The sequence below is a fragment of the Hyla sarda genome, chromosome 1, assembly GCF_029499605.1.
Source record: "Hyla sarda isolate aHylSar1 chromosome 1, aHylSar1.hap1, whole genome shotgun sequence".
Classification (NCBI taxonomy): Eukaryota; Metazoa; Chordata; class Amphibia; order Anura; family Hylidae; genus Hyla; species Hyla sarda.
In genome coordinates this window covers 22,048,948-22,074,045 of record NC_079189.1, presented here as the reverse complement: position 1 = coordinate 22,074,045, position 25,098 = coordinate 22,048,948, and the positions used below count along the sequence as shown (strand labels likewise).

Sequence of the window (25,098 nt, the reverse complement as noted above, 5' to 3'; positions counted from 1 at the left end):
ATCGACACTCTGCCATGGCAATCCGATCGTCCAGCACGGCAGCCAGAGGTCCCCTCACCTTCCTCCGCTGCCTTCCCGGCGTCTTCTGCTCTGCCACAGACCAGAGCTGAAGATGACCGATATCACTGATCAGTGCTATGTCCTATAAATAGCACTGAACAGTATCAGCAATCAAATAAATACGTAAATTGTCCAATTTTCCCTATTTCACCCCCAAAAAAGTGTTAAAAAATATTTTATATACATAAAATACATCCCCCTCCCCTATAATCTGATACATTTCCCCTCTAACCCTTCTCTCCTCCCTCCATTCTCTGCTCTTAGAGCACTGTAGAGTGAGATAAGATAGAATGTAACACAATGAGATCAAATAAAATAAAGTATAATAGGAGAAAATAGAAATGGAAGCAAGTGGGTAAAAAGTAATGTAAGAGCTCCGTCCCTAATGACGTCATCACTAGGGGGCGGAGCTACACGAACCCGGCACGGGACTCGAGGGAAGTAAGCTGGACTTCGTCTTCTGTATACACTGTATACAGCTATCTATAGATAGCTGTATATAGTGTATACCGCCCAAAGGGTTAACCTACACTGTCCAGCAGTGTAAGTTAACTCTTCCCTTGCTGGGTTTGCGCATAGCGCACAGCTCAGCAAGGGGTTAAGTGAGCCAGCAATGTGTATACTGTATACACATTGCAGGCTCACTGTAAGTTCTTGCTGGGCAGTAGATATACGATGTATACCTACGGCTCAGCGTCAGCTGTTCTCCCGGCTCTGTAGCCCTGAGAACAGCTGATCCCGACATTCACATCAGGAGGATCGCAGCGGGTGCCAGGAGAAGTGACATCCGCTGGGATCTGTCCCTTACTGCAGGTACTAATACTCCCAACATGGAGCACACTCTGCTCCATGCTGGGAGCTGTAGTACCTGCATTAATAGACATATTGCAGTGAGTGTTACTTCTGACACCCGCTGCGATCTGTCTATTAATACAGGTACTACAGCTCCCAGCATGGAGCAGAGTGTACTCCATGTTGGGAGTGGTAGTACTTGTAGTAAAGGAAAGATCACTGTGGGTATCACTCCTGACGCCCGCTGTGATCCTCCAGTATAATGTATGGATGCGGCAGCCGCTCTCCTATGGTCCCCTGCACAGCCGTATATATACACATATTCCTATTTCTCACAGAGAGCTGTGATTGGCTGGAACCATCTGGCCAATCACAGCATCACAGCTCTGCGGGAAATATGAATATGTGTATATATACGTGAGTGCAGGGGACCATAGAAGAGCAGCCACCGCATCTATACATTATACAAGAGGATCGCAAGGGACCCCTGCGATCTGTCAATTAGTACAGGTAACTACTACTCCCTTCATGGAAGAGTGTGTTCCATGCTGGGAGTAGTAGTACTACCTAAAAAATGTTTTATAAAAAAGTGAAAAACACGCACACACTACATTTTTACTATTGTCAGCTAAATTTTTAGTGCTTTACCCGCTCACATGAATTGATCTCTGTTTAACCCCTTAAGGACCGGGGTTTTTTCCGTTTTTGCATTTTCGTTTTTTGCTCCTTGCCTTTAAAAAATCATAACTCTTTCAAATTTACACCTAAAAATCCATATGATGGCTTATTTTTTGTGCCACCAATTCTACTTTGTAATGACGTCATTCATTTTGCCCAAAAATCTATGGTGAAGCGGGAAAAAAAATCATTGTGCGACAAAATTGAAAAAAAAAACGCTGTTTTGTAACTTTTGGGGGCTTCCGTTTCTACGTAGTACATTTTTCGGTAAAAATGACACCTGATATTTATTCTGTAGGTCCATACGATTAAAATGATACCCTACTTATATAGGTTTGATTTTGTCGGACTTCTGGAAAAAATCATAACTACATGCAGGAAAATTAATACGTTTAAAATTGTCATCTTCTAACCCCTATAACTTTTTTATTTTCCGTGTATAGGGTGGTATGAGGGCTAATTTTTTGCGTCGTGATCTGAAGTTTTTAACGGTACCATTTTTGCATTGATAGGACTTATTGATCACTTTTTATTCATTTTTAAATGATATAAAAAGTGACCAAAAATGCACTATTTTGGACTTTGGATTTTTTTTGCGCGCACGCCATTGACCGAGCGGTTTAATTAATGATATATTTTTATAATTCGGACATTTCCGCACGCGGTGATACCACATATGTTTATTTTTATTTTTATTTACACTGTGTTTTTTTTTTTATTGGAAAAGGGGGGTGATTCAAACTTTTAATAGGGGAGGAGTTAAATGATCTTTATTCACTTTTTTTTCAACTTTTTTTTTGCAGTGTTATAGGTCCCATAGGGACCTATAACACTGCACACACTGATCTTCTATGTTGATCACTGGTTTCTCATAAGAAACCAGTGATCAACGATTCTGCCGCATGACTGCTCATGCCTGGATCTCAGGCACTGAGCAGTCACTCGGCGATCGGACAGCGAGGAGGCAGGAAGGGGCCCTCCCGCTGTCCTGTCAGCTGTTCGGGATGCCGCGATTAGCCGTGGCTATCCCGAACAGCTCGACTGAGCTAGTCGGGAACTTTCACTTTTAGCCGCGCGGCTCAGCTCTGAGCGCGCGGCTAAAGGGTTAATAGCGTGCGGCGCCGCGATCGGCGCTGCGCGCTATTAGAGGCGGGTCCCGGCTTCACTATGACGCCGGGCCCGCCGTGATATGACGCGGGGTTACTGTGTAACCCCGTGTTATATCAGGAGAGCAGGACCAAGGGCGTACCTGTACGCCCTTGGTCCTTAAGGGGTTAAAAATCAATAAACATTTCATAATAAAAAAGATACATTTCGTTAAATACATTTTTTTCCATCACTACTGTATCTTTTTTATTATGATTTTTTTTATGGTACCCTACGAAATTTTAATAAAAAAGGTATGGCCATAATTTTTTAGGATCGCTAAAGTCCCAAAAAAAAAAAAAATTACCGAATGTACCCGAATACCGAATGTATCCGAAAAAAAAATCAACCCGAATACCGGAATACCGAATGTATCTGAAAAATCTAAACCGAAAATATTGCCGAACCAAAATTTTTTTCCAAAATGAAAAAACGAAACGAAATGAAACGAAAATTTTTCTAGTGCACAAGTCTACTAGGCCCCTCCATGCTGTCTCGTATTATGGCCCTGTATTCTACTCCACAGGTCCAGCTAAGGATAAATGGTCAGCTCTTGGACCCTTTCAGGATTTGTAATGGGACGAGACAGGGATGCCCTCTATCCCCGCTCCTCTATGTCCTCTGCATGGAGCACCTACTTGTGGCGATCCACAATAATATCAATATTAATTACAAATGCTCGGCTTTCGCCGATGATCTCCTCCTTCAAGCCACATCCACTTACTGTAAGCTTGATAAGAGGACCAAGAGGCAAGGTGGTGCAAATGGGCAACTAAATAATATTTAGTGATGTCAGGTACTGCCAGCCCACCCATAGCCTTTGCCGCCATTATACCTGACATAGGCAGACTGTGAAGTTTGGCATCCCAAATGAACCAAAATAATAAAGCAGTTTAGGGAGGACGATCATTTTCCCCACTGCAACACGGCCAAAAAAAGAAACAAGGGAGGTAAATTCACAGCATATAAAAAGGCAAAGGTGGGGGTGAGGAGGACAACGAGTAGAGATGGGGGCTCTATGCAGAGGCCAAAAATGAGTGGGGACAACAGGCATACCTAGCAAATTCCATTGCAGAGAGGGAAACTAGCGGACATCTGATTGGGGCTTTAATGGAGGCTGTATGATTTGAGTACAGGTCCCCCAATGCTGTGAGGAATCTACCCAAGAGGTCAAACTTCTGGAGAGTGGCAAACCTAAACGGCCAACCCAGCCTATCAAAGGCATTTTAAGCATCCAAACTTAACATCAGGGCCTCTTCAGATTGGAATGGAGGAGGGATTGAGGGATCCCTAACAGAGGCGGCTCTAGACTTTTTGAGACCTTAGTTGAAAATAAATCTGAGGCGCGATAAAAAGAAAAGAAAAAAAAGAAGCAGGCAATATTAAAATGTACTGTATAAATTGCATATTTTAAGGCAAATTTTAATATCCATCATAACCTAGCTATTCACAGATCTAGAAATCTTATTTTTCTAATTAAATTGTTCTACAAAATATCTATACACAAACATTGGGTATAGATAAAAAAAATGTGTCTGACTACTCAGTTATTCTTGTTGGTGTCTCCTAAAACTGAAATAAAGTTGTCAACACTATCAAAGAACACTGTAGAATCAGGAACAAAAATGTGTATTCCTGACCCTATAGTGGTAAACTATTTAGCACCCCACATCCCCTTTAAATTTAGAAAAAAGGTACCTTAATTCTTGAGTTGCACAAGTCTGCCAGCGCTGGATGCGCCAAATTGGCTGACATAATCTAAATTGATGATCTCAGTGCATTCCCATAGGAAAGCATTGGATTGGCTTAAAACTTCAATTCTGATGTCAGCCAAGGAGTCAACTTTTTATTGCTCTCCTTCCCTTTTCTCTGCTCTTATTCCCCTTTTCTTTGCTCTCCTTCCCCTTTTCTTTGCTCTCTTTCCCCTTTTCTCTGCTCCTATTCCCGTTTTTTTGGTCTCCTTCTCTTTCCTCTGCTCTCATTCCCCTTTTATTTGCTCTCTTCTGCTCCCCTTCCCTTTGCTATCCTTCCTCTTCTCCTCTTCAATTTTTTTCTGCTCTCCATCCCATTTTGTTGTCTCTTTTTACCATTGTATTTGCTCTCCTGCTCCTTTCCTTCCTCTTATCTGCTGCCCTAATATCCATTTTCTTGGCTCTCCTTCTGCTCCCTTACCCTTTGTCCTCCTTCTATGCTCCTCTTCCCCTTTTTTCTGCTCTGTCCCATTTTGTTGTCTCTTCTTCCCATTTTATTTGCTCTCCTTCCTCTTATCTGCTGCTCTAATATCCCCTTTCTTTGCTCAACCTTCCCCTTTCCTCTGCTCTTCCCCCCTTTTCTCTGTTATGCTTACCTTTTTCTCTCTTGTGCTCGCTTTCCTGCAGCAGCAGCAGCAGCTAGTCTTCTTTCTTCCTCATCTCTTCTTCGTACTGTGGGCGGGGGCATGCAGGGAGGAGTTACGTTGCATCATGACGTAATCGGCATTGTGGAATGCGGATTGGTGGATTGCAAGGTCAGAAGGCGGATGGGAGGGGACTCACTCCAGCATCATGATGAAACGAACAGTAATATACCGCGGATGCGATCGAGCAGCGAGAAAGGGGCTAAACAATTAAAAATTTTGACCGGGAAAGGATGCTGACATATTTTTAATCCCTTAAGGACCGAGGTCATTTTGGCCTTAAAGGGGTACTCCCGTGGAAAACCTTTTTTTTTTCTAAATCAACTGGTGCCAGAAAGTTGAACAGATTTGTAAATTACTTCTATTAAAAAATCTTAACCCTTCCAGTACTTTTTAGGGCTATATACTACAGAGAAAATGCTTTACTTTTTAGATTTCTTTGATGTCATGACCACAGTGCTCTCTGCTGACCTCTGCTGTCCATTTTAGGAACTGTCCAGAGCAGCATATGTTTGCTATGGGGATTTTCTCCTGTTCTGGACAGTTCCTAAAATGGACAGCAGAGGTCAGCAGAGAGCACTGTGGTCATGACATCAGAGAAATCTAAAAAGTTAAGCATTTCCTTTGTAGCATACAGCCCCTAAAAAGTACTGGAAGGATTAAGATTTTTTAATAGAAGTAATTTACAAATCTGTTTAACTTCCTGGCACCAGTTGATTTAAAAAAAAAGTTTTCCACGGGAGTACCCCTTTAAGGACCAGAGCATTTTTTGCACATCTGACCATTGTCACTTTAAGCATTGATAACTCTGGGATGCTTTTACTTATGAGGTTGATTCCGAGATTGTTTTTTGTGACATATTCTACTTTTTCATAGTGGTAAAATGTTGTCTATACTAGTATCATTTCTTAGTGAAAAATTCCAAAATTTCATGAAAAATTTGAAAACTTAGCATTTTTCTAACTTTGAAGCTCTCTGCTCTCTGCTTGTGAAGAAAATACACATACAAAATAAATTATATATTGATTCACATATACAATATATCTACTTTATGTTGGCATCATAAAGTTGACATGTTTTTAGTTTTGCAAGACATCAGAGAGCTTCAAAGTATAGCAGCAATTTTCCAGTTTTTCACAAAATTTTCAAAATCTGAATTTTTCAGGGACCAGTTCAGTTTTGAAGTGGATTTGAGGGGTCTTCATATTAGAAATACCCCATAAATTACCCTATTATAAAAACTGCACCCATCAAATTATACAAAATCATATTCAGAACACTTGTTAACCCTTCAGGTGTTTCACAGGAATAGCAGCAAATTGAAGGAGAAAATTCTAAATCTCCATTTTTTACACTAACATGTTCTTGTAGACCCAGTTTTTGAAATTTTACAAGGGGTAAAATGAGAAAATGCCCCCGAAAATGTGTAACACAATTTCTTTCAAGTAAGGAAATACCTGTGAATATATGTGAACGTAAAGTGCTCTGTGAGTGCACTAGAGGGCTCAGAAGAGAAGGAGCGACAATGGGATTTGGAGTGTGAATTTTGCTGAAATGGTTTTAGGGGGGCATGTCACATTTAGGAAGTCCCTATGGTTCCATAACAGCAAAAAAAAAAAAAAAAAAACACATGGCATACTATTTTGAAATCTATACCCCTCAAGGCACGTAAGAAGGGGTACAGTTAGCCTTAACACCCCACAGAAAAAAAAACTTTCACAAAAATTGTGTTTTTTCTCCCAAATTTACAATTTTTATAGGAGGTAAAAGGAGAAAATGCCCCCCACAATTTGTAACCCCATCTCTTCTGAGTATGGAAATACCCCATATGTGACTACATCTCTCACAGAATGTAATAAGGGGTGCAGTGAATATTTACACCACACTGGTGTTCCGCATAACAGATGGTGTTCATTTTCACGGACCACTGTTCCAAAAATCTGTCCGACACCTGTGGGGCGTAAACGCTCACTGCACCCCTTATTACATTCTGTGAGGGGTGTAGTTCCAAAATGGGGTCACATGTGGGGGGGGGGGTCCATTGTTCAGGCACTATGAAGGCTTTGTAAATGCAAATGGCCTTCAATTCCAGCCATATTCTTTCTCCAAAAGCCAAATGGTGCTCCGTCTCTTCTGAGCCCCGTAGTTCCCCGCATAGCATTTTACATCCACATGTGGGGTATATATACGCAGAAGAAATGGGGTTAAAAATTTTTGGGGGCTTATTTCTTATTACCCCTTGGGAAAATGAAAAATTTGGTATAACACCAGCATTTTAGTGAAAAAATAAAAAATGTTAATTTTCAACGAAAATTCTTCAAACACCTGTGGGGTGTTAAAGGGGTAGTCCAGTGGTGAAAAACTTATCCCCTATCCTAAGGATAGGGGATAAGTTTGAGATCGCGGGGGGTCCGACCGCTGGGGCCCCCTGCGATCTCTCTGTACGGGGCCCCGGCTCTCCGCCAAGATAGCGGGTGTCGACCCCCGCACGAGGCGGCGGCCGACACGCCCCCTCAATACATCTCTATGGCAGAGCCGGAGATAGCCGAAGGCAGCGCTTCGGCTCTGCCATAGAGTTGTATTGAAGGGGCGTGTCGGCCGCCGCCTCGTGCGGAGGTCGACACGCCCCCTTCCCGCGGGCTGTCGGGGCTCCGTACAGGAGATCGCAGGGGGCCCCAGCGGTCGGACCCCCCGCGATCTGCAACTTATCCCCTATCCTTAGGATAGGGGATAAGTTGCTCACCACTGAATCACCACTGGACTACTCCTTTAAGGCTCACTATACCCCATGTTACATTCCTTAAGGCGTTTAGTTTCCAAAATGGGGTCACATGTGAGTGGGTTTTTTTTTGTGTTTATGTCAGAACCACTGTAAAGATCAGCCACCCCTGGTCAAGTCACCTCAAATGTACATAGTGCGCTCTCACTCCTGAGCTTTGTTGTGCGCCAGCAGAGCATTTTACGTCCACATATGGGGTGTTTCCGTACTCAGGAGAAATTGCGTTACAAATTTTGGGGGTCTTTTTTCCCTTTTACCTTTTGTGAAAATAAAAAGTATGGGGCAACACCAGCAAGTTACTGTAAAAAATTTTACATTTTTCCAATAACATGCTGGAGTAGTCTCCAACTTTACCTTTTCATAAGGTATAAAAGGAGAAAAAGCCCCCCAAAATTTGTTAGGCAATTTCTCCTGAGTACCCTAAATTGTTGCCTTGAAATACGACAGGGCTCCGAAGTGAGAGAGCGTCATGCGCATTTGAGGCCTAAATTAGGGATTTCCATAGGGATGGACATAGGGGTATTCTACGCTAGTGAATTTTTATTGAGGAGGGGGGACTGTGTAGGGGTATGTGTATATGTAGTGTTTTATTTTTTATTTTGTGTAGTGCAGTGATTTTAGGGTACATTCACACGGTCAGGTTGACAGTGAGTTTCTCGCTTCTCGCTTCTCGCTGAAAATGTACTGCATCTCAAACTTGCAGCATGAAACTCGCTGTAAACCGGCCCGTGTGAATGTACCCTGTACATTCAAATGGGTGGGGGCGGGGCAAACCGGGAGCTGTTGCAAAACTACAACTCCCAGTATGCCCTTTGGCTATCCGTGCATGCTGGGAGTTGTAGTTTTGCAACTTCTGGAGGGCCGCCGTTTGGGGACCACTGTGCAGTGGTCTTCAATCTGTGCTCTTCCAGATGTTGCAAAAGTACAACTCTCAGCATGCCCAGACAGTCCAGGCGTGCTGGGAGTTGTAGTTCTATAACATATGGCCCTTCAGATGTTGCCGAACTACAACTCCCAGCATACCTGGGCAGTCTGGGCATGCTTGGAGTTGAAGTTTTGCAACATCTGGAGGGCTACAGTTTTAACACCACTACTTAGCGGTCTCCCAACTGTTCTCCTCCAGTTGTTGCAAAACTACAACTCCCAGCGTGCCCTTCGCCTGCCTGGGCATTCTGGGAGTTGTAGTTTTGCAACAACTGGAGGCACACTGGTTGGGAAACATTGTTTCCTAACTCAGTGTTTCCCAAACCGTGTGCCTCCAGCTATTGCAAAACTTTAAGAATGCCGAGACTGCCCAGGCATGCTGGGAGTTGTAGTTCGGCAACATCTGAAGGGCCAGATGTTATAGAAGTACACATCCCAGCATGCCTGGACTGTGTGGGCATGTTGGTAGTTTTGAAACTCCTAGAAGCAGCAGTGAATATCACTTTACGGTGATTTTCACTGCTGCCTCCACTTGCCTGCCGCCGCTGCTGCTTCTTCACTTGCCTGCTGCCGCCTCCACGTGTTCCTGCCACCGGTCCCGGTCCGCACTGCCGTGCCGTCTTGGCAGGTATGTGCCGCGGTCCCCCCGCAGCTCCCGGGATCCTCTTCACCCACTCTGCCCGACTTCCAGGGACGGGCAGAGTGGGGGATTTGAGCTTTAAACCCCCCCCCCCCCAGTCAGCAATCACTGTGATCTGTCCACAGGGACCAATCACAGTGATCGCTGACCAGGACCATCCACAGATGGTCCTGGGGGGCTTGCAGAAGTGGTCCCCCACTGGTAACAGTGGGACTTCTGCCAGTTAACCCGTGCGATGCCATGCATCGCCAGGTTAACTGAATGACTTTTATAAACGTCATGATGCACAAACTACCAGCACATCATGATGTTTATATGTCATAATGCGGGAAGGGGTTTATTACAGCAGCCTGCAGCTCTCTAATTACACAATTTAGGTGGCCATGAGGCCCCTTTTAGCGCAAGGCCTTAGGCAGCCGCCTAAATCGCCTAATTAGAGAGCCGCCTCTGATCCCTAAACTATCTATAAAGGAGTTAAAGAGGGAGCCTAGTTTGGGGTCTAACTGTAGGGCAAAAGTTTTATAATGCAGAAATGTGAAAACATCTAGTCCAGGTAAGTGTCCCGACGTCAAAGATTTGATCATGTCAAGGACTTCCTCCAAAGTCCTTGACATGTTGACAAAAAAAGAAAAAGACAGTTTATGCACGAAAGATTGTACAGTGAAAAAGACCAAATCAAGAGATGGAACTCTTTCGCAAGGCACAGTTGGGCAGAAGATGGGGGTCTGGCAGCAAGGGAGTGGTGATAAAAAAAAAATTTAAACACCCTCCAAAAACACGGTGGAGGGTGGGTATTTACAGACTTTGTTAAGAACCGCAGAAAGGGGAGCTGGGCAGCATTAGGTGCATAAATATTACATAGCAATAGGGGCTTACCGACAAGTGTGCCCTCAACAATAACAAATCTGCCCCTCAAATCAACAGAAAAGGAGGCGATCTGAAAAGTGCAGGACCTAGAGATGAGAATTGCTACACCCACATGTTTCCGGTCAGCCGTGGCCAGAGACACTTGGAGATAAAAATTTGAGAGGAATTGGAAGCTTCCAAAATGGTCGAAGTGCGTTTCCTAAAGAAAAGCAATATAGCTACCTCCTAAAAAAGGGAGTTGAGGCCTTTAAAATTAAGAGAAATGCACCGGACCATGGTGAGAAAACAGAAAATGGAGGGTAAAAGGCAGAAAACAACTCACTAAAAACAGAGCAGGAAAGATGTCCGGCGAAAGAGAGAGGGACAGATGGCGATGATCACCAGGAGATCTGATCCCATGGAACCTGTAATAATAAAGAAGGGGAAGGGCAGAAAGGAACACAAGATATCATTTGTGACAGGGTAAGACAAAGCGAACAAAACATAGGAGAAGTAGAAGCAACAGCAGAACATAGATGAACCAGCAGCCTATGGGCCATAGAGAGGGCTAACGCCATCAAGAATAATCGGAAATGACTTAAAATAAATTGATCGGAGAAAAAACTCAGCAGGTGGCAAGGCACCAAAGGGGAGAGGTGTGAGCACTAGAGAAAATAAGGAAGGAAGGAATGGAGCCCAGTATGGCATACCCCAACCCCAGCAGCTAACACAGCATAAAACCATTGTCAAGCTTGGGCAAACAGAAAAAAACAATCAAACGTCAGGGAAAGCCTAGAAGAAAAGTCTGTCCATAGACAGTAAAGAACTGATGTTACGCCGAGCGCTCCGGGTCCCCGCTCCTCCCCGGAGCGCTCGCTACACTTCCCTCACTGCAGCGCCCCGGTCGGTTCCACGGACCCGGGGCGCTGCGTTACCACCTCCGGCCGGGATGCGATTCGCGATGCGGGTAGCGCCCGCTCGCGATGCGCACCCCGGCTCCCGTACCTGACTCGCTCCCCGTCAGTTCTGTCCCGGCGCGCGCGGCCCCGCTCCCTAGGGCGCGCGCGCGCCGGGTCTTTGCGATTTAAAGGGCCACTGCACCGCTGATTGGTGCAGTGGTTCCAATTAGTGTTTACACCTGTGCACTTCCCTATATCACCTCACTTCCCCTTCACTCCCTCGCCGGATCTTGTTGCCCTAGTGCCAGTGAAAGCGTTCCTTGTGTGTTCCTTGCCTGTGATTCCAGACCTTCTGCCGTTGCCCCTGACTACGATCCTTGCTGCCTGCCCCGACCTTCTGCTACGTCCGACCTTGCTTCTGTCTACTCCCTTGTACCGCGCCTATCTTCAGCAGCCAGAGAGGTTGAGCCGTTGCTAGGGGATACGACCTGGTCACTACCGCCGCAGCAAGACCATCCCGCTTTGCGGCGGGCTCTGGTGAAAACCAGTAGTGACTTAGAACCGATCCTCTAGCACGGTCCACGCCAATCCCTCTCTGGCACAGAGGATCCACCACCTGCCAGCCGGCATCGTGACAGTAGATCCGGCCATGGATCCCGCTGAAGTTCCTCTGCCAGTTGTCGCTGACCTCACCACGGTGGTCGCCCAGCAGTCACAACAGATTGCGCAACAAGGCCAACAGCTGTCTCAACTGACTGTTATGCTACAACAGTTACTACCACAGCTCCAGCAATCATCTCCTCCACCAGCTCCTGTACCTCCTCCGCAGCGAGTGGCCGCTTCTGGAATACGACTATCCTTGCCGGATAAATTTGATGGGGACTCTAAGTTTTGCCGTGGCTTTCTTTCCCAATGTTCATTACACTTGGAGATGATGTCTGACCAGTTCCCCACTGAAAGGTCTAAGGTGGCTTTCGTAGTCAGCCTGCTGTCTGGAAAAGCCCTGGCTTGGGCCACACCGCTCTGGGACCGCAATGACCCCGTCACTGCCTCTGTACACTCCTTCTTCTCGGAAATTCGAAGTGTCTTTGAGGAACCTGCCCGAGCCTCTTCTGCTGAGACTGCCCTGTTGAACCTGGTCCAGGGTAATTCTTCCGTTGGCGAGTATGCCGTACAGTTCCGTACCCTTGCTTCAGAATTATCCTGGAATAATGAGGCACTCTGCGCGACCTTTAAAAAAGGCCTATCCAGCAACATTAAAGATGTTCTGGCCGCACGAGAAATCCCTGCTAACCTACATGAACTCATCCATCTTGCCACTCGCATTGACATGCGTTTTTCCGAACGGCGTCAGGAGCTCCGCCAGGATATGGACTCTGTTCGCACGAGGCGTTTCTTCTCCCCGGCTCCTCTCTCCTCTGGTCCCCTGCAACCTGTTCCTGTGCCTCCCGCCGTGGAGGCTATGCAGGTCGACCGGTCTCGCCTGACACCCCAAGAGAGGACACGACGCCGCATGGAGAATCTCTGCCTGTACTGTGCTAGTACCGAACACTTCCTGAAGGATTGTCCTATCCGTCCTCCCCGCCTGGAAAGACGTCCGCTGACTCCGCACAAAGGTGAGACAGTCCTTGATGTCTACTCTGCTTCTCCACGTCTTACGGTGCCTGTGCGGATGTCTGCCTCTGCCTTCTCCTTCTCTGCTGTGGCCTTCTTGGACTCTGGATCTGCAGGAAATTTTATCTTGGCCTCTCTCGTCAACAGGTTCAACATCCCGGTGACCAGTCTCGCCAGACCCCTCTACATCAATTGTGTAAACAATGAAAGATTGGACTGTACTATACGTTTCCGCACGGAGCCCCTTCTAATGCGCATCGGATCTCATCACGAGAGGATTGAACTGTTGGTCCTCCCCAATTGCACTTCTGAAATCCTTCTTGGACTTCCCTGGCTTCAACTCCATTCCCCAATCCTGGATTGGTCCACTGGGGAGATCAAGAGTTGGGGGCCCTCTTGTTCCAAGGACTGCTTAAAACCGGTTCCCAGTAAACCTTGCCGTGTCCCTGTGCTTCCTCATGTAACCGGTCTCCCTAAGGCCTATATGGACTTTGCGGACGTTTTTTGCAAAAAACAAGCTGAGACTCTACCTCCTCACAGGCCTTATGATTGTCCCATTGACCTCCTCCCGGGCACTACTCCACCCCGGGGCAGAATCTATCCTCTGTCCGTCCCAGAGACTCTTGCCATGTCTGAATACGTCCAAGAAAATTTAAAAAAGGGCTTTATCCGTAAATCCTCCTCTCCTGCCGGAGCCGGATTTTTCTTTGTGTCCAAAAAAGATGGCTCTCTACGTCCTTGCATTGACTACCGCGGTCTTAATAAAATCACGGTTAAGAACCGCTACCCCCTACCCCTCATCTCTGAACTCTTTGATCGTCTCCAAGGTGCCCATATTTTTACCAAACTGGACTTAAGAGGTGCTTATAATCTCATCCGCATCAGAGAGGGGGATGAATGGAAAACGGCATTTAACACCAGAGATGGACACTTTGAGTATCTGGTCATGCCCTTTGGTCTATGCAACGCCCCTGCCGTCTTCCAAGACTTTGTTAATGAAATTTTTCGTGATCTCCTATACTCCTGTGTTGTTGTATATCTGGACGATATCCTGATTTTTTCTGCCAATCTTGAAGAACACCGCCAGCATGTCCGTATGGTTCTTCAGAGACTTCGTGATAATCAACTCTATGCCAAAATAGAGAAATGTCTGTTTGAATGCCAATCTCTTCCTTTTCTAGGATACTTGGTCTCTGGCCAGGGACTACAAATGGACCCAGATAAACTCTCTGCCGTCTTAGATTGGCCACGCCCCTCCGGACTCCGTGCCATCCAACGTTTTTTGGGGTTCGCCAATTATTACAGGCAATTTATTCCACATTTTTCTACCATTGTGGCTCCTATTGTGGCTTTAACAAAAAAAAATGCCGATCCCAAGTCTTGGCCTCCTCAAGCGGAAGACGCCTTTAAACGACTCAAGTCTGCCTTTTCTTCGGCTCCCGTGCTCTCCAGACCTGACCCATCTAAACCCTTCCTATTGGAGGTTGATGCCTCCTCAGTGGGAGCTGGAGCTGTCCTTCTACAAAAAAACTCTTCCGGGCATGCTGTTACTTGTGGTTTTTTTTCCAGGACCTTCTCTCCGGCGGAGAGGAACTACTCCATCGGGGATCGAGAGCTTCTAGCCATTAAATTAGCACTTGAGGAATGGAGGCATCTGCTGGAGGGATCAAGATTTCCAGTTATTATTTACACCGATCACAAGAACCTCTCCTACCTCCAGTCTGCCCAACGGCTGAATCCTCGTCAGGCCAGGTGGTCTCTGTTCTTTGCCCGATTTAATTTTGAAATTCACTTTCGGCCTGCTGATAAGAACATTAGGGCCGATGCTCTCTCTCGTTCCTCAGATGCCTCTGAAATTGAACTCTCTCCTCAACACATCATTCCTCCTGACTGCCTGATTTCCACTTCTCCAGCCTCCATCAGGCAAACTCCTCCAGGAAAGACCTTTGTTTCTCCACGCCAACGCCTTGGGATCCTCAAATGGGGTCACTCCTCCCATCTCGCAGGTCATGCGGGCATTAAGAAATCTGTGCAACTCATCTCTCGCTTCTATTGGTGGCCGACTCTAGAGACTGATGTGGTGGACTTTGTGCGAGCCTGCACTATCTGTGCCCGGGATAAGACTCCTCGCCAGAAGCCCGCTGGTTTTCTTCATCCTCTACCTGTCCCCGAACAACCTTGGTCTCTGATTGGTATGGATTTTATTACTGACTTACCCCCATCCCATGGCAACACTGTTATTTGGGTGGTCGTTGATCGATTCTCCAAAATGGCACATTTCATCCCTCTTCCTGGTCTTCCTTCAGCGCCTCAGTTGGCTAAACAATTTTTTGTACACATTTTTCGTCTTCACGGGTTGCCTACACAGATCGTCTCGGATAGAGGCGTCCAATTTGTGTCTAAATTCTGGAGGGCTCTCTGTAAACAACTCAAGATTAAATTAAATTTTTCTTCTGCATACCATCCTCAATCCAATGGACAAGTAGAGAGAATTAACCAGATCTTGGGTGACTATTTACGACATTTTGTTTCCTCCCGCCAGGATGACTGGGCAGATCTTCTACCTTGGGCCGAATTCTCGTATAATTTCAGAATCTCTGAATCTTCCTCCAAATCTCCGTTTTTCGTGGTGTACGGCCGTCACCCTCTTCCCCCCCTCCCTACCCCCTTGCCCTCTGGTCTGCCCGCTGTGGATGAAATTTCTCGTGATCTTTCCACCATATGGAAAGAGACCCAAAATTCTCTCTTACAGGCTTCTTCTCGCATGAAGAGATTCGCAGATAAGAAAAGAAGAGCTCCTCCCATTTTTTCCCCTGGAGACAAGGTATGGCTCTCCGCTAAATATGTCCGTTTCCGTGTCCCGAGCTATAAGTTGGGACCACGCTATCTTGGTCCTTTTAAAGTTTTGTGTCAAATTAATCCTGTCTCTTACAAACTTCTTCTTCCTCCTTCTCTTCGTATCCCTAATGCCTTTCACGTCTCTCTTCTTAAACCTCTCATCCTCAACCGTTTTTCTCCTAAATCTGTTCCTCCCACTCCTGTTTCCGGCTCCTCGGACATCTTCTCTGTCAAAGAGATCTTGGCCTCTAAAAAGGTCAGAGGAAAAACTTTTTTTTTAGTGGATTGGGAGGGTTGTGGTCCAGAAGAGAGGTCCTGGGAACCTGAGGACAATATCCTGGACAAAAGTCTGATCCTCAGGTTCTCAGGCCCCAAGAAGAGGGGGAGACCCAAGGGGGGGGGTACTGTTACGCCGAGCGCTCCGGGTCCCCGCTCCTCCCCGGAGCGCTCGCTACACTTCCCTCACTGCAGCGCCCCGGTCGGTTCCACGGACCCGGGGCGCTGCGTTACCACCTCCGGCCGGGATGCGATTCGCGATGCGGGTAGCGCCCGCTCGCGATGCGCACCCCGGCTCCCGTACCTGACTCGCTCCCCGTCAGTTCTGTCCCGGCGCGCGCGGCCCCGCTCCCTAGGGCGCGCGCGCGCCGGGTCTTTGCGATTTAAAGGGCCACTGCACCGCTGATTGGTGCAGTGGTTCCAATTAGTGTTTACACCTGTGCACTTCCCTATATCACCTCACTTCCCCTTCACTCCCTCGCCGGATCTTGTTGCCCTAGTGCCAGTGAAAGCGTTCCTTGTGTGTTCCTTGCCTGTGATTCCAGACCTTCTGCCGTTGCCCCTGACTACGATCCTTGCTGCCTGCCCCGACCTTCTGCTACGTCCGACCTTGCTTCTGTCTACTCCCTTGTACCGCGCCTATCTTCAGCAGCCAGAGAGGTTGAGCCGTTGCTAGGGGATACGACCTGGTCACTACCGCCGCAGCAAGACCATCCCGCTTTGCGGCGGGCTCTGGTGAAAACCAGTAGTGACTTAGAACCGATCCTCTAGCACGGTCCACGCCAATCCCTCTCTGGCACAGAGGATCCACCACCTGCCAGCCGGCATCGTGACAACTGAAAAGCGTTCATCTCTGCAAGTCAGCAAAGCAAAAGGAAAATTCCAGTGGTACTGTAACGTATGGGCAGGGAAGGGGTGCACACTATTCTTGCCCTCACTCCCTTATCATTGCCTACTTACGTACCTGCCGACAGGTTTGTAACCACGGAGAGAGTTCCTCCCTAGACAAGTGAATGACGTAATTTGTCGAGGAACAGTAGGGAACAGACAGACTAACAAAGCAAAACTAACACACTCACAGAATAAGTCAAATGTTCACTATCCGCGTCAAAAAACAAGAGTTGTCAAAGTAAAAAAATTGCTAATACCAGAGAGAAGTCAAGAAGATAAGCCAAAAGTCAAAGATGCCGGCCAAACAAGAATAAGCAGGAATAAATCACTAGCTACTGGGGTATGGACTCTTTCACAGCCATTGAATAAGAGCAAACTGCCAAGTTAAATAGGCAACCCCACAGGTGCTCTCATCAAAAGGTCACCTGACCAGCCACACAGTTAAGTGTAACCTGGCAACAAAAATAAACAAAGAACCGGTATGAACCTTTGAACCCTGTAGGTTCTGACAGTAGCCCTCCTTTTAAGAGGGGCCACTGGACCCTTAAATTTGAGATTAGGTTTGTCCGGATGAGGATCATGGAACCTTTTTACCAAAGTGGAAGCATGAATTAAAGAGGCTGGAATGCACGACCTTTCCTCCGTGAACCATATGAACCTCCTTCCCAGTGAACCATATACTTACTGGACAGAATTTTGTACCCTTCAACTGTCCAGTATTTTGGAGACCTCATACTCCAGTTTTCCATCAATCTCAACTGGAGGAGGTGGCACTGAGACGGGAGACAGAGTAGGAGAATACAGTTTTAACAAAGAGCAGTGGAACACATTATAAACCTTAAATGAAGAAGGTATTTTAGACTGTAACAGACAGGATTAATAACTTCAATTACCTCACGAGGTCCAATGAACCTAGAAGCCAACTTTTTTGATGGAACCTTGAGACGAAGATTGTTTGTAGATAACCACACTTTGTCACCAACTTTAAATTTTATGCCACAGGTATGTCTCTTGTTGGCAGATTTTCTTTGCAGTTCTTGGGCATTTCTCAGGTTCTTCTGAACCTGGGCCCAAACTGTTCACAGTTTACTCATGGTAGTCTCAACTTCAGGGTTATGATTATCAGTATTGATACAGGAAGAAAACCACGGATTAAATCTATAAACACAAAAGAACGGTGACATACCAGTAGAAGAATTTTCTGGATTATTCAAGGCAAACTCAGCAAGAGACAGAAAAGATACCCATTCATCCTGTCTATCTGCTACAGTACATCTAAGATACTGTTCAACATTTTGATTTATTCTTTCTGTTTGACCGTTAGATTGAGGATGAAAAGAGGAAGAAAAAGCCAACTCAACACCCAAATGTTTACAAAAAGTTTGCCAAAATTTTGAAATAAATTTTAACCCTTAATCAGATACAATATTTTCTGGAACCCCATGGTACCTAACAACATGTCTTAAAAATAAATCAGCAAGATTTTTGCCCGAGTGATATTTTTCAAAGGAAAACCTATCCACCACCACCCATAGAATGTTTTTTTCCCCCTCAGATGGAGGTAGATCGGTCATAAAATCCATAGAAATATGAGTCCAGGGCCTTTTAGGAATGGACACAACTCTACTACAGGACGTTTTTGAGGAGTTTTTGCTTGAGCACAAATTTCACAAGAAGCAACAAAAGCTTCCACATCCCTGTTGAGGGTTGGCCACCCGAAATTCCTTAGAAGCAATTTCTTTGTACCCCAAATGCCAGGATGACCAGCTAATGGGGAACAATGAGACTCCTCAATAATACAGAGGTGAAATTGGCTAAGTACAAAAATCTTGCCTCTAGGAGTCTCTGGAGGGACCATGTCTTGATTATTCAATATCTCAGAAGTTAAATCAGCAGACACTGCAGAAATAACCACACCTTCTGGAAGAATAGTCTCTGAATTAGAATATATAGGCTGAGAAGCACTGAAACTCTGAGATAAGGCATCGACCTTGACATTCTTAGTACCCGGTCGGTAAGTAATAACAAAATCAAACCAAGTAAAGAACAAGGCCCACCGGGCTTGATGAGGATTGAGACGTTAGGCAGATTCAAGAAAGTTCTCGATTTCCTACGTCATAGTTTTGTTCAGCTGCGGAAAATTTACAAGAGAAAAAGGCACAAGGACGTAACTAAGTCAAAGAAGCAGCTCCCTGTGACAAAACTGCTCCAGCACCAACTTCAGAACCATCAACTTCAACAATAAAGGACTTGGTTTGATCTGGTTGAACTAAAATCGGAGCAGAGATGAAACATCCCTTAAAATGTTCAAAAGCTGCCTCGGCCTCCAGAGACCAGTTAACCAGATCCGCCCCTTTACAAGTCAAATCTGTCAATAGTTTTGCGATAATAGAATTTTTTAAATCAATTTTCTGTAGTGGTTCGCAAAGCCCGAAATCCATTGTAATGCCTTTAAAGAAGTAGGACGCACCCAGTCAGAAACAGCCTTAACCTTCTCAGGATCCATTTTAAAATGTCCTGGAGTTAAGTATGTACCCCAAAAATTGTACCTCTTTGACACCAAAGACACACTTCTCCTGTTTGACAAACAATTTGTTGTGACGCAGTACCTGAAGAACAGAGCATACATGGTCAACATGAGATGACTAATCTCGAGAGAAAATCAGAATATCATCCCGATAAACCACTAGGAATTTACCCAAAAATGCACCAAAAATATTGTTGACCAAATTTTGAGAAACTGCTGGTGCATTACGAAGACCAAAAGGCATTACCAGATACTTAAAAAGATCCTCAGGGGTATTAAAAGCAGTTTTCCATCCTCTTTTATTCTGATAATGTTACAAGCCCCTCGAAGGTCCAGATTAGAGAACAAACATGACCCCTCTATTTGATTAAACAAATCTGGAATTAGAGGCAATGGATATTGACTTTTGACTGTAATCTTGTTCAGACACCGATAATCAATACAAGGTCTTAGCCTTCCGTCCTTCTTTGCCACAAAGAAGAACCCTGCTCCCATAGGAGATACAGAAGGAGGAATATGACCCTTTTACAAACTAGACTGAATATAATCCTTCATAGCTTTTCTTTCAGGACCAGACAAATTATAAATTTGCCCCTTAGGATACTTAGCATCAGATACAAGTTCAATAGCACAGTCATAATCTTGATGTGGGGGTGAAGCACAGGAGGCCTCCTCAGAAAAAACGTCACAAAAATCTGAAATAAATTCGGGAAGATTACTTTGGGCCACAACGAAAGTTGCAATTAGAGATGAGCGAGTCGAAGCTGACGAACCCGAATTCTTTAAGAATTTCAGGTAATATTTGATTTCTTTTACACTTTTAGTCCCCTTAGGGGACTTTTAGGAGGAATCATTAGATTCCTCATACAGTTCAATGTGGTTTCAGACAACCACATTGATCTGTGTGCTCTGCGCTCGATAGATGAAGCCTGGCCCTGCCAGGCTTTATCATTCAGAGCACTGGAGCCACCGCAGCAGGAGAGGTAAGCCCTCCAGCTACTTCAGCAGAGTTTTTAGGCGCATTGTAGCGCATTTTTCTGCCCTCATAAGTGCATGCCGCATACGTAAATCTAAGTAGTGTACTATTTTGTACCTGTGAATCTGTCAAGGGCCTACATACTGTGAAAGGACAGCCAAAAGTAATCACCGGCTGGTGTTTTAAAAAATTTGAGAATGTTAAGGCTTATTGTAGTAAATTTTTCTGCCCTCATAAGTGCATATCGCATACGTACATCTAAGTAGTGTACTATTTTGTACCTGTTAAAATGTCAAGTGCCTACATACTGTAAAAGTCCAGGCAAAAGTACTCATCAGCTGGTGTTTTACAAAAATACAGAATTTTTAGGTGCATTGTAGTGCATTTTTCTGCCCTCATAAGTGCATACCACATCTAAGTAGTGTACTATATTGTACTTGTTAATCTGTCAAGGGCCTAGATACTGTGAAAGGACAGCCAATAGTACACACCTGCTGCTGTTCTAGACAAACACTGTTGAAAGCATAGTGAAGCGTATTTTACTCCCCTCATATACATAATAAGTATGTCAGGCAGAGTAATGCCAGGACATGCACAGAGGAGTGGCAGAGGTCTAAATCCATCAGGCGCAGACAGAGGTCGCAGCAGAGTAGGGGTGTGTGGCAGCCGGAGTCGCAGCGAGAGGTCTGAGCTCCCGGTGTCAGCTAGCAGTCATGTCGCGACCAGCAACCCAGCAGTCATGATTGATCGTTTCACTTGGTCATCCACTTTATCCCAAGTGAGGGTCACTCGGTCATCCACTTCATCCCAAGTGACATCTGACACTCCTAGTCAACAGTCCTCAGGGGGTTCCTCAGACTTAACCCTCAGTTGGCATGGCCCTCATGCTGCTGCTGCCACCTCCAGGCTCTGTCATTGTGCCACCATATGGTCTCCTCATGCTGATGCTACCACCTCCAGGCTCTCTCATTCTGCTGCTCTATGGTCTCCTCATGCTAATGCTACCACCTCCACGCTATGTCATTGTGCCACCATATGGTCTCCTCATGCTGATGCTGCCACCTCCAGGCTCTCTAAGTGTGCTGCTCTATGGTCTCCTCATGCTGATGCTACCACCTCCAGGCTCTCTCATTGTGCTGCCATAGATACTGCAAAACATAATTAAGGTGCTTGTCCCCAGTTTCAGAAATTCCTTGCATTAATGTCACTTTCAGGAATCCTGATGCCACCTCCAGGCTGTGCCATTCAGGTATTATATGGTATCCTCATTCTTTAGCCAACCCCAGGCTGTGCCATTCAGACACTATATGGTCTCCCTATGCTGCCACAAACTCCAGGCAGACATCCAGCCACTATATGGTCGCCTCATACTGATGCCACCTCCAGGCTCTCTCATTGTGCTGCCATGTGACATGTGACTCCTTGTTATATTTGGTCCTTTGTACCCACACGTTTGGGCCCAGGACACTAAAACTTGGGAGTTAAAAGTTCAATTTCAAAATCCTCAACTTTGATTTAAAAATCTTAAATGTTTATTTAAAATTCTTACATTTCAATGGTCTCCTCATGCTTTTGCCAACTCCAGGCTGTGCCATGCAGACACTATATGGTCTCCTCATGCTTCAGCCAGCTCCAGGATGTACCATTCAGCCACTATATGGGCTCCTTATGCTTTCCCCACCTCCAGGCTGTGTCTTTCAGCCAATATATTATTTTCTGATGCTGCTCAGTCTGCACTAGCAAACATACATGCTCAATAGAGATTTCAACATTGATCTTTTAATGTTAGGGGTTGTGAAGCCCCTCTCATGTACGCATCCTGCTGCCGGATCCAGGCTGTTTGTTTCAGGAACTACTTGGCTTACTGATGCTGCTGGGTCTGTGCCTAAATTTTTTTGATGTTAGCACTAGCTAACATACATCTTCTATACAGATTTCAATATTCACCTTTTAATGTTAGGGGTTATTAAGCCCTCTTGTGTACTTTTGCTGCTGCCTGATCCAGGCTGTGTGTTTCACAACTATATGGTTTTGTGATGCTGCTGGGCCTGTGCCTAAATTATTTTTTTATGTTAGCACTAGCTAAAATACATCTTCTATACAGATTTCAACATTAACATTTTAATGTTAGGGGTTATGAAGCCCTCTTGTAAACTCATGCTGATGCTTGCTCCAGGCTGTGTGTTTCAGGAACTACTGTGCTTAGTGATGCTGCTGGGCTTGGGCCCTAAATTCTTTGATGATGGCACGAGGTAACATACCTCTCCAATAGAGATTTTAAAATTGATCTTTCAATCTTAGGGGTTATGAAACCCTCTTGAGTACTGCTGCTGCCTACTCCTGACTGTGCCTTTCAGGAACTACTTGGCTTACTGATGCTGCTGGGCTTGGGCCCTACATTTTTGGATGTTATTACTAGCTTACATACATGCTTAATTGATATTTCAACATTGATCTTTCAATCTTAGGGGTTATGAAACCCTTCTGAGTACTGCTGCTGACTGCTCATGTCTGTGTCATTCAGCAACTGCAGGGTTTAGTGATGCTGCTGGGCTTGGGCCTTACATTTTTTGGATGGTAGCATTAGCTACCCAAAATCTTCAGTTTAAATTTCAAACTTTGTCTTTTTTATAGGGATTGTGAAGCACTGGGGTCTCCTCATGCTTCAGCCAACTCCAGGCTGTGTCATTCAGCCAATATATGGTCTCCTCCTACTGATGCCAACTCCAGGCTCTGTCAATGTGCTGCCATGTGACATGTGACTCCTTGTTAGATTTGGTCCTTTGTATCCACACACAGGAGCCCGGGACACTAAAACTTGGGAGTTAAAAGTTCAATTTTAAAATCCTCAATTTCAATTTCAAAATCTTAAATTTATATTTAAAATTCTTATATTTCAATGGTCTTCTCATGCTTTTGCCAACTCCAGGCTGTATCATTCAGGCAATATATGGGCCTGGGTCTGGGAATAAAAATGTTTGTGATTGCAGCACTAGCTTCCCAAAATCTTCATCTTGTACTGTAGCACATTTTTATTCCCTCATAAGTGCATACCACATACGTACATCTAAGTAGTGTACTATTTTGTACCTGGTAATCTGTCAAGGGCCTAGATACTATGAAAGGCCAGACAAAAGTACTCACTGGCTGGTATTGTACTCAAATACTTTTTTAAGCGTACTGTGGCACATTTTTCTTCCCTCATAAGTGCATACTACATACCTACATCTAAGTGGTGTACTATTCTGTACCTGTTAAACCCTCCAAGGCCTAGATACTGAGAAAGTCCAGGCAAAATGAATCACCGGCTGGTGTTTTACTCAAATACTTTTTTAAGCGTACTGTAGGGCATTTTTCTCCTCTCATAAGTGAATACCACATACGTACATCTAAGTAGTGTACTGTTTTGTACCTGTTAATCTGTCAAGGGCCTAGATACTGTGAAAGTCCAGGCACAAGTACTCACCGGCTGGTGTTGTACTCAAATACTTTTTTAGGCGTACTGTTGCACATTTTTCTCCCTTCATAAGTGCATACCACATGCCTACATCTAAGTTGTGTACTATTTTGTACCTGTTAAACTCTCAAGGGCCTAGATACTGTGAACAGACAGCCAAAACAAGACATATGCTGCTGTTTTAGACAAATACTGTTGTAAGCGTAGTGAAGCATATTGTACTCCCCTCCTATACATACTAAGTATGTCAGGCATAGTAGTGCCAGGACGTGCACAGAGGAGAGTCAGAGGCCTAAACTAATCAGGTGCAGGCAGAGGTCGCAGCAGACTAGGGGCGAGTGCAGCAGGAGTTGCAGAGAGAGGACTGATCTCCCGGTATCAGCTAGCAGTCGTGTCTCGACCAGAAACCAATCTGCCATCATCAATTGGTTAATACGGTCATCCACTGCATCACAAGTGACATCTGATACCCCCAGTCAACAGTCAGTGGTTTCCTAAGACACAACCATCAGTTGGCATGGCCTAGGAGCAGTCCCTGTCCTCCCATTGCCTCTTTCCTATGCGGTTCCCTCTCCTAAAGATGTATCTTATGCTGTGGGTTCAGCTGCACTATTCAGTGAGGACGATCTAATAGAGTACAGGAAGAAGCTACTGCCCAGCCAAGAAGTGAAGGAGACATCCTCCGCTAGGTGGGCAAGTAGTGATGAGGAGAGTGACGTGGGAGGTGGTGTTGCCAGCATTCAGGGTCCTGAAGCAGACACTGTTGAGGAACCTTAGGAGGACATCAGTGACGTGCAGACACTTGTTGATGATGATGAAGCCGATCGCACTTGGATGCTGGGTGCAGAAGGGGCTTCATTATCATCAGGAGAAGGTTGCAGGTTGCCTGTGAGGCAGCAGCTGAGCCAGCAAGGTGGTAGCATGGTTGGCAGTCAGCATGGCGGCAGAAGAGGAAATTCTGGAGCCAAAGGTGCCTGGGGGAGAACAACAGCTTCACGGCAGCCTACACGCCCGGGAGGTAGTGGAGCAGGGGTTCCTGAAGACGGCAGCAGTAGCGGTCAATTAGTGTGGACTGTTGGTGGGAATATCAGCTACTCAGCGGTGTGGCAGTTTTTCATCAAGCATCTGGAGGAGGTTAACATGGCCACATGCAAGATGTGTCTGCAGAAGGTGAAGCGGGGCCAGGGTAACAATGTTGGTACCACGGCCCTGTGTCAGCATATGCTGAGCCACCATAAAATGGCCTGGGAGAACCATGGCTCTGATGTGGTGGTCGAACCTGCTTCATCAAACAGTAGCACACCACTCCCTGTTTCAGCCAGCCAAGGCTCCACCACCTAAGCTGAAGGAAGCTGTGTGC

At 45.6% G+C, this 25,098-nt stretch overlaps 1 protein-coding gene across 1 annotated transcript in view; it reads right to left on the bottom strand.

The window, feature by feature from the left end:
• The window catches only part of LOC130369122 (G-protein coupled receptor family C group 6 member A-like), a 135,674-nt gene that overhangs the window by 44,660 nt on the left and 65,916 nt on the right, over positions 1-25,098 (bottom strand). Inside the window, exons 6-8 of the mRNA XM_056574335.1 lie at positions 19,328-19,387; positions 17,672-17,842; positions 17,508-17,615 (exon numbers count right to left, since the gene is read on the bottom strand). Of these exons, the coding sequence (XP_056430310.1) occupies positions 17,508-17,615; positions 17,672-17,842; positions 19,328-19,387 (339 nt within the window). The remainder of the gene's footprint in view (positions 1-17,507; positions 17,616-17,671; positions 17,843-19,327; positions 19,388-25,098) is intronic.